Below are 10,767 nucleotides of genomic sequence, written 5' to 3'. Positions count from 1 at the left end.
GGGGAGAAGTCTAAGATTGAAAAGTGAAACCTTTTTTTCTGTTTACTTAATAATTTAAATTTAGGCACATCACTCCCTGGTTTATCTTCCATGGAGAATATTTTTGAGGGAAAGAATGACAATTTATCTATACTCAATAACCCTTCAGTAAAGATTTTTCGTCCACACATTTCCATAATGGTCACGTAAATTGATGACGTCATGTGTTAAAACAGCTATTGGCCAATCAAATTTGAATATATCATTTAATATGCACGGATCAGGATAACCTACGTCGTTCGGGTTGATAAGGGTCACCCGAGCCATGCAGATTAAATGATATATTCCGACTTGCTTGCATTTGTATCACTTTTTGCAATAAACAAAACATTTTAAACTAGGTCAAGCTTTGCCTGCTGGTCCAAAGTCAAGATAGAGTACGAAACAATGCCCTTTCACGATGAATGCCAATTCATTTTGGTTGATATATTGTATAATTTCACAACTTTCCTGTTTTATTTTTTGAACAATTGATACAAAATAAATAGAGAATGGAAATGAGTAATGTGTCAAAAAGACAACAACCCGACCAAAGAAAAGACAACAGCCGAAAGCCACCAATGGGTCTTCAATGCAACGAGACCCTTCAGGACCCGGAGATGAGCTTTACAGCTGCCAACTTGAAACTTATTTGCGCAAACGTAATATTGGTGCAACTAGACGATAATTTAATTTTGTTCTATGAATATAAATAAAAAGATGTGGTATGAATGCCAATAAGACAACTCTATCCAACTCACAATGGTAAAAAAGTTAACCACTATAGGCCAAAGTACAGCTTCAACACGGAGTCTTGGCTCACAACGAACAGCTTGATGTAAAGAGCCTGAAAATTACTAGTGTAAAACAATTCAAATAGGAATACCAACGATCAAATGTATACAAAAATAAAAGAGAACAAAAAAAGAACCACACCAACAACAAGCATAAGGCTCCTGACTTACTGTAGGACATGTGCATAAAATGCAATGGGTTTAAAGGTTTTAACAGGCACTATTCTTTATCCTAAACACGACCAAAAAAGCATTTAAACCTAAAATAGAAAACATACACTGAACGAATAAATTAAAGTTTGATCTATGACTCAACATAAAGACAATATTAAAACGTAGGTGTACCAACGAAATGTTAATAAATGGCAAAAAAACAAATAATTGAAAATGTTAAACAGTACGGCCACAATTACTGAAAATAAACACTTGCAGCGACGAAATGCCTTAATTGTAAGTTAAACCGCTAGAGTTAAGAACAATTGCTACATAATTGATCCGGTATAGATTTGCAATAAAGTTAATAGTCAAACTCAGAACCGATCTATCTTAATTATATTTAGTAGAAAATAAAGCTAATTACATATGGATGCATTGATGATATTTTTGCTACGAATAAGCATGATTTGTTTTAACTATACATCGACAATCTATTTAAAGGACTTATAGCTGGCTCCCTATGCTAACAGGTAATATAAAGATTGCCCAACCCCGGATACAAAGTGCGAAAATGACAAGTTACAATGTAGAAAGGAAAAAAGCCCAAAATGGACATATTTATATTTTCTTTGTCCTGAATGTTCTTGCATTTATTTTTACTGTAGTCCTGTCATGTAACGTTGTAATTTTAATGGTATATCTAACATTACCATAAATGCGCGAGGTTTGGCCAGCAGCAAAATCAGAATCAATCCACCATTTTTTTCTTAAAATGTCTAGTACCAAGTCAGGATAATGGCCATTGTTATATAATAGTTCGTTTCTGTATGTGTGTGTTACATTTTAGTGGTGTGTTTTTTGTTGTGTCATAGTTCTCCTCTTATATTTGATGCGTTTCCTTCAGTTTTAGTTTGTAACCCGGATTTATTTTTTTCTCAATCGATTTATGAATTTCGAACAGCGGTACACTGCTATTGCATTTATTCTTAAATGGTTTTGATTGTTTTCTAAATATAGGAATTTAAATAAATCAATATCTAGTTTTAAGACGTTATATTTCATTTATTAATTATAACTTCATTTTCGCTGCATACTTAGCTTGCGCTATAAAAATTCTCATGCACAGAGAAGATTGTATGTCAGTTTGAACAAACTGCATGAAATACAAAATGATTGACATGTTTTTTTGGAAAAGTTTGAGCCGCTCCTTAAAATGCGGGTTCACCCTGGCTTCTTTTTCCAAGTATGCAATGAAATTCTGTCTATCCCTCTGTATCTCTGCAGTAGACATATGTATTTTACCATGGTTTCTTACATGCATTTCGCAAACGAAATTTAGATACAAAACATCATCAACACTGCATATTTCGCGGTAATAATCGATTGAATTAGTCACATCATCACTCTGGCAAACATCGTTATTGTTTTCGTAGGCTTCTAATTTAAGTGTGTATAGTTTAGATTTTTCCTCACACTGACTTTGAAGTTCAGGCAACATAACATTTAAATTCAACCAAGTAGCTATATTTTGCTCATACTTTGAGTAAGCACGTGCACTTATTTTATTTTTGTCTTCCAGGTGTTTCATGAAATGTGCTAACCATTGAATATGAATTGAGTCTTTTTGTCCTAGTTGTTCTAGATATTGAACCTGATGACTAACTATGGAATCAAATGATAACTCTTTCAAATATTTCCTTTCAGGTTCCTTGAATATATGACGTAATGCACTTTGGTATAAAAACATATGATCATGTTCGCCAAACTTCATCCATTTTCTTAAACGTATATATGCTTGTTTTTGTAAAAGTTTCAACTGACGTAGACTCAAATTGTTCTTGTCTACTAGAGCAGAACAAATATGCATCGTGTTATCAAAATTACATAAACCCATAACCGGTTCAATTTGAAATGAGTTCATGAATTTTAAAACCACATGAAGTCCATTTATATAAATTTCCCTAAACGAGTTTCTATATAATATGTATTTTTCCTGGTCTCCAACCTCACGTCTACATTTCGCATTTTGTGTTTGAATGAGACCATAATGTTTATAACTATATTGAAGGCGACAGGTCCAATCATAAATGTGTCGTACTTTATGATTGAAAAGCATTTTATATATCAACAAACTTTCTATATCCAAGGTTGGTTTGGTTTGGGAAACACGAATGCTTACCATCCATTTCATTACACTTTCTTGTTTGTAAATCTTGGCTAAATAATACGGGGATATCTTGTTAAAATCAAAACAGTTCAATATATCGGAACCAAACAACAAAGTGCATTTCTTTAGAAAATTAATAAAACCCTTGGCTGCTCCTAAATGTACTAGACTTAAATGGCTCACATTAGTTTCACACAATAGAGTTTTGATTTTTCTCCGTCTTATTCCTTTAGATGTATATACATTGTCTAACAAAAACTCGGCAGTTTCATCATATTTCTGGGCGCTACTGTAGTCATAAATCAATTGTTGAGTTCTGTTTTCAGAAACGAACTGTAGTACTTGAAATGGAAAACTTTTACCATAGAGCAAAGGTATTTTACCATTGTCCAAAAAGGGAGCTTTAAGGACCAAAATATTCAAAGCTGATTGATCTTCATGGGACAAATGTGATACAGTCATTCCTTTATTCAACAAAAATAGTGTTCCTAACAAATTTCCTCCCATAGCAGCTCTATGGAGTAAATTATATCCATCCTTATCAAAACATTTATCTAACATTTTGCCGGAGTAATCTTTGAGGTATTTGTTTAGAAATTCGCTGTTATGATACATTGCTTGAGTATTTCGATCGTTCATAACAATCTCATGGAGAGGACTTAGGCTACCGTCACATTTAAGAGAATTATTTTTTGTTAAAAAAAATTCTGCAATATTTGGTCCTTCATATTCTGTAATAAACTGAAGTAAAGGAGGATTGTTGTGCACAATATGTTGGAATTGCTCCTCAGCGTAAATTTTAAGCATCAAAACTGGGTAAATCCTTGATTTGCGGATTGCTATCGTTAGTAAATCTGATACATTAAAGTTCACAAACCCGTCCATTTTTTTAAGATACATCAGTGTATTTAATATACAAAGCTCATGGTTCGTCAAAAATGTTTCAAATTTTGACGAACATTTCGTGTAAAACACATCTGTAATAGAACATCCTTTAGGAATTCGTATAGGATCAAAGGACTGACGTGTATGCATTGAATGAAATATTTCGTCAACAGGTGTTTTTTTAGTTGCATCCTTCTGAGTCAAAAGTCTCTTAACATCATAGTCAGATAACATTTCAAATGCAATTTCAAATCCTACATAAATTCCACTTTTAGCAGCGTAGTGTAGAAAATTCCTTCCTTCATTATCAGTACGAAGAAGATAATGCCTAGAATGTAGACAAACCTTAAATATCGTCAATAGGATCTCGTGCTCTTCAACGCCGACATCAATGTTGTCATCTTTTTGTCTCAATGGAAGTAGCACGCTGTAATGTAAAATGCTTCTACCTCTATGAGCAAGACTATCGGGAACATTAAGATGATATTCGTCGTTACGATTGTGAAAGATGTACAACGTAACAGATCGACAAATGGCTGAAGAATGAAATACACTAGATCCGTTTACAGTGATAGCGGAAAAGTTAAAATAATTTTTTCTCAGAGTCAGACGTATGAAAATATTGTTATAATAACAAAACGCATAGTGCAACGGGGTAGCTTCATCGGCGTCTCGTTGTTCCCAGTCTCTGAATCCATGTTTGTGCATAAACAATATCATATCAGCTGTACCATGCATTGCTACAACATGAGCGAGAGATGCCCCAACTGGACATTGTTCTGTAGTTAATGAATCCAATTCTGAAATATCTAACTTAGCCCTTAATTCAAAGACATTAAATGAATGAACACATGTTGTTGTTAAATTGGCACAATTCAGATATAAATGATAGAAAATGTCTGTTCTATTATACCTTACAGCTGTCATTAATGGCGTTTTTCCGTCATAAGTTGTACAGTTAATAGCACTATTTTTTTTGCGTAATAGTATTTTAACAATAGGAAGATGACCATTCCGTATAGCAGCATTTAACGCCGTTTCGCAAGTAATTAATCGCCAATCGTCATAGAAGAATGTTTTGATATGGAAATCTTGATTGAGGGTTAATCCTGATCTAATCGTATTTAATTTTATAGTTTGTTGTTGTCTGTTAGATAGCAATGGCAGCCAGTTAAACTTACCATTACATGATAAACATTCATCCTGTGTGCCAATATCAAGCAATAATCTTACAATCTGCGTGTGACCTTTCTCACTTGCTTTGTATAAAGAATGAGTGTCTGAAAAACTTTTATTGTAGTTTAGTAAAAGCTTCACTATATCCAACTGACCATGTTCTACGGCAAGATGAAAGGCGTTTAGATGCATGTCATTTTCTGAATATATAAGATATCGATATTGCTGCAGAAGCATTTCGGCAACATATGTATGCCCGTTTTGGGTAGCAATATGGAAAATATTATAGCCACAAAAATAAATATATTTGCATAATTTGACTATATCATGAGTGGTGCTTATGCTAGTGTATATGTGTGTATTTTGATCTTTGTTATGACTGGAATTTAGTATGGGCGAATAGTTATGAACCACGGAAAATGAGTAGTTTGCTCCATTGTGTAGTAAACATCGCAAAGTCTTCTCATGTCCTTGACTAGCTGCTATAAATGCTGGAGACTGACCCATCATGTTAACCGTATTAATTGCAGCAACACCAATATAATTGAGAAGCAGTTCCGTCGTATGGTAATCATTATATTTCCAAACTACTTGATAGAGTAATTCTAAGTGTAATATTTTATCCCTTCTCAATAAATCTTTGACGAAACTTAATAACCTGCTTTCGAACTCAATATTTTTGCTCATTGCAACATGATGAATAAGCTCTGTCAAATTATTTTTCGATGTCGAATTAATTTTGAATTTTCCAAGCAAGTATTCCGCGAACAACTTGTGACCATACTCTTTATGAACAAAAAATTTCATTTTGTTTCTCCTTTCATCCGTTAAAAAGTCACTGATAGATTTGTGTAAAAACGACATTTTCCCATCCTCAAATTTAAGAAAATGTCCCAATTCATTTCCAAGTAATATTTCTAGTTGCCTCCTTTTACTAGTTTCCTTAATTTGTGATACTTCAATGAGATGAGCAGTATCGATAGGATTTTGAATAGTGCACAGAACTTCAAATACCGGTAAGAAATCAGTAAATAAATTTCCAGAATCTTTAAAAATTCTGTTGAAATTTAATTGATATAACAGTGCAAGAGAGTTTGGTACATTCCTCAAGTCAAAAGTATCTGTTTTCCTGCAGTACTGTAGATATAGTTTAACATGAAGAAAATTTCCATTGGCAGCCTTTGTCAGTGTTTTGATCTGAGGTTCAGTAAGCTCACTTGTTTTACGGACATAATTTTGTACATCCTTTAAATTGTATGAATCCAATGTATTCAAATAGATATGTGTTACCAATTCATCTTGGAATTGAAAGTTGCTATGAATATTATCAATGTTTCTTGAAGTCATAATAAATTTAAAATTAGATGGAAATTTTTGAATTTGAGTCATAAAAAAATGAAACAAATTATTTTCACTGACAGATTCACATTCATCCAAAGCATCAATAAGGATTATAAATTCCTGATTGATCCAATGGCCTTGCAATGGATTTAAAATAGACATTTCAAAACAAGAAACTGGATCTTTATAACATCGTATTCCGTCTAAAAAATCAAAAGCAATATCATCAGCTAGAATGGCGTTTCCCATTTCAGGATAGAGTTTGATAATTGCACTTGCAAGATTTCGAATGAATGTACCAGCGTTTAAGGTCAAGGCCATATCATGTCTACAAAAATGGTAAGCTAGAACTCGTTTCCGAAAATCATACCATGTGGACGACCTATTGGCACATACTATATTAGATATGATGGACGACTTTCCATACCCCATATCTGCCGTCAATAAGACTCCGTTTGCCTCGAGTAAATGTTTATCTACTGTATCCTTTAGCCATCGCCTGTCTATTATGCTTTCGTTATTTAATCTTTGGACATGCAAGTCGAAGTCCAATTCACTTTTCCAGTGCTGGGTAAATCGCATACTTAAACAACCTACAATGAATTAAAGGAAATGAACATGTTAAAAAATAGATAATGTACATGCATCTACAAATTCAAACCATTTCTTGTCAGTGAAACGCAAAAGGAAGAAGAACAAAACATAAAAGGAGTAAAAAGTAAAATAACAAAAATAAGTTTACGAAGGGTTATTATTGGCCCTAAAATTCAATGAAATTTAACTTCAGCTGTGAAATAACATTTGAAGAAAACATATTTGAAATAACTGAAATAATTAATGAACATCCAAATTGTTAGTGATTTTGTCCAATATCATACCATAGAAGTTGTCAAACTTGTCGCAACCATACACAAGACAGAAACATAAACGTTCTTAGATCGTACATTTTTGGTTATAGATGTGACATGAAAATATCCCATTTGAAGTGCAAACTTTACTCATTGGTCTCCCTTTTATTTTCATGATTTTCACAATTGATTCATAACAGTTCAGAAGAAAAAAAATGTTTGATGATACCGTTAATTGTGATATTTGTTTACTACAGATCACCTAACCTATGCAAACATCCAAAGTGTTACGTATGTTTGTAGTGATTCAACATGTATGTTTTCCTTGAGAAAAACAATGTAAACGTATGTAATGTGATCAGTTGTTACCTGTATTTTGATATATAATATCAACTTTCTGTCCATTATTTTTATCCGATTCCTTCATGTTTAAACCCTTATGTTTGGCCAAAATATGACCACATGTAAATTTCAGCCCGCGGGCGTATGAGGAATGGACCATTCCCTCTTCTACAAACTCTTGAACGTTTTTAAAATTTTGGTTAGTTTATCTTTTACTATGGTTTTTTATTTTCACTTCTAAACTGTGCTCATTTTAACCATACTAGACATTGGCAGTAATTCAAATATGATGCCCCTCAGTGTTATTTTCTACAAGAAAGATCGAAAATCATATTTTATCGGTTGTGTTGCGGGTTTGTACGTACAATTTCTCAGCTATCCAGAAATTTAAAATTATCACCCCTTGTAATAATTTCATTAGGTCCATTACGGATGACGGTAGTATGTGCCAAATGAATCCAATTGCGATTCACCAATCATGAAATCTGACAAGTTTTTGAACTTTTTAGCTCATGTATTGCTTAATGATTCATGCATTGTTCGCGATTTATGTTCACTTTTGTCATCAGTTATTGACTCAACAGGAACAACAAATACAAAGAAATTCGTCCAAATGATTTATACTTCTACAATTTTACTTTTTTACTTTTTCATATCATATCATAAATCCTATGTTACCAACATAAATCGTAATAATTGACTACAGATCGATCAAGGTGCGCAATTAATTCTCTATCAGCTGTAATGGTAACAATTTGTTCTGTTGGTCAGTTCATATCGTTAACTTGAATATTCGTAAGGCTCGTTTCGATGCTGAGACATTTTCACATATGTGGTTAAATTTTTATGGGGTACGAAGTGATATTACTTTTTCCGTAAATTAGCAAACCCCGAGTATTCTTTCGTGAAAAATCCCAATTTTAACACAATAAGTTCTTTGAAAATTTAATACTTTGAACAGTCAAATATCACTACATAGAGATCTTTTGTTTACACACAACTTTTGAGTTACTCATTTCAAGGCACATTAGGGATATTATCCAAGTCAGACGCCATCCGGATGTGTCAGTTTGTGACTTAAAATTGAATAAATTCAATAAATTTCCGTCAATGTGTTTGTATTATAATAACATTAACGGTACCAAATTTCCTGCCCAAGATTATCTTTCATTTTTGCTGGTGTTTTTATATATGCAACTTTTTGTTTTTCGTTGGTTCTTATAACGGGACTCTGTACTCCAGTCATTATGTTATTGTTCTATTATATGTCATTATGTTATTGTTCTATTATGTGTCATTAAGTTATAGTTCTGTTATAAATTAGAAAATACGTTGAACGACAAACGACAAAATTGTTTTAGACGCGTAGTGGTATTTACCATTTGTGGATTCTTAGATATTTCTGAAATTAATTCTAACATACTTTTGATTTTTAAACCTGTGTGCCAACATTCCCCATGTGAAATTGTTTTGTATAAACATTGAACGACGCAATTTCTTCCTATGTGACGTATAAATTTTCTAACGTCAGCTAGACACGCGGAGCAATGAATGTGTTTATAATTTGATAGATGCTTTGTATATACAAAATTTAATCCTGGTATCTATGATTAGTTTATTTACAACCACTGGGTCGATGTCACTGCTGGTGGAGATTTATTTCCCCGAGGGTATCACCAGCCCAGTAGTCAGCACTTTTGTGCTGACATGAATTATCATTCATATGGTTATATTTATGAATTAACTGTTTACAAAATTTGGCATTTTTGAAATACTAAGGCTTTTCTACCTCAGGCATAGATAACCTTAGCTGTCTTTGGCAAAACATTTGAAATTTTGGTCCTCAATGCTCTTCATTTTCGTACTTTATTTGGCCTTTTTAACTTTTTTGGATTCGAGCGTTACTAATGAGTCTTTTGTAGACAAAAAGCGCATCTGGCGTATATACAAAATTTAGTCCTGGTATCTATGATGAGTTTATTTGTGCTTTTTTGTAATGATGTTTCTTTCAAAATTGTAACATAGTGATGACTGTTGGACTCATATTTTTACTATTTTATTCATTATGTCTGTTTTGCTCACGCATCGTTGTAAATATAACGGAATTTGCCTAGACTGTCGAACAAGTTAGAGGTTTAGCGGTATAAAACCAGGTTCAATTCACCATATTCTACATTTGAAAATGCCTGTACCAAGTCAGGATATGACAGTTGTTGCCCATTCGTTTTTGATGTATTTTGTCGTCAGATTTTGCCATGTGATTAGAGACTTTCCGATTGAATTTTCCTCGGAGCTCAGTATTTTTGTGATTCTACTTTTTAATACACAATATCTATCTTATTATCGTGGTAGGTTTCTATATATATACATCTGTTGTAGAGTTGTCACTGACTCAGACGTACTTATATATATATATATATATATTTTGATAAATAAAAAGTCCTTGGTACAGAAAATATAATTTAAAAGTAAAAAACACAAAAAATCACATCATAAATCGAACATTGTTTCTGTTAGCGCTTTCACCGCACCGCTGGAGATGCGGTGAAAGCGCTAACAGAAACAATGTTCGATTTATGATGTGATTTTTTGTGTTTTTTACTTTTAAATTATATATATATATATATATATCTTTACCTTCATCCGATGAATCCAATTGCAAAGGAAATATAAATGACATGGTAATCGAAATTAAAAGTATAAGCAAACTTCAATCTTTTAGACCATTCCTCATAGTGGATAAAATGATGTTTTGGTGTATTTTATTCGGCTTAATTGCTGATTCCAGTATCATTGTGTTTATTCTGTGTTTGAATGTGTTTCTTGCTGAAACAAAAGCTACTTTCTGCAAGTCGGCACAAGGTGAGAGTTGTTCAATACTGTCCCTTACTAAAATAAATGTTTCGCGTGCGGCTTGATGTTGTAAGAAGCAGGTAGGTAGCTCTTCCAAAAGATTTACAGCCACTTTGGCACTTTCTTTACCAAATATATTAGGGACTTTTAAAATCTTTATGAAGCTCTGTAGGCACAGTTTTTTCTC

At 32.9% G+C, this 10,767-nt stretch overlaps 1 protein-coding gene across 1 annotated transcript; it reads right to left on the bottom strand.

Annotated features, from left to right (window-relative positions):
* Positions 1-2,037: 2,037 nt before the first annotated feature.
* Positions 2,038-10,668, bottom strand: LOC139504539 (uncharacterized). Its single transcript, XM_071294655.1, has 2 exons — positions 10,365-10,668; positions 2,038-7,130 (listed from the first exon to the last, which is right to left on the bottom strand). Exons 1-2 carry the CDS (start codon positions 10,405-10,407, stop codon positions 2,038-2,040), a joined length of 5,136 nt encoding a protein of 1,711 aa, XP_071150756.1. The 5' UTR covers positions 10,408-10,668.
* Between the last annotated feature and the right edge of the window lie 99 nt (positions 10,669-10,767).

The sequence above is a fragment of the Mytilus edulis genome, chromosome 1, assembly GCF_963676685.1.
Source record: "Mytilus edulis chromosome 1, xbMytEdul2.2, whole genome shotgun sequence".
In the NCBI taxonomy this organism is placed as follows: domain Eukaryota; kingdom Metazoa; phylum Mollusca; class Bivalvia; order Mytilida; family Mytilidae; genus Mytilus; species Mytilus edulis.
This window is presented reverse-complemented; position numbering and strand designations above follow the sequence as displayed.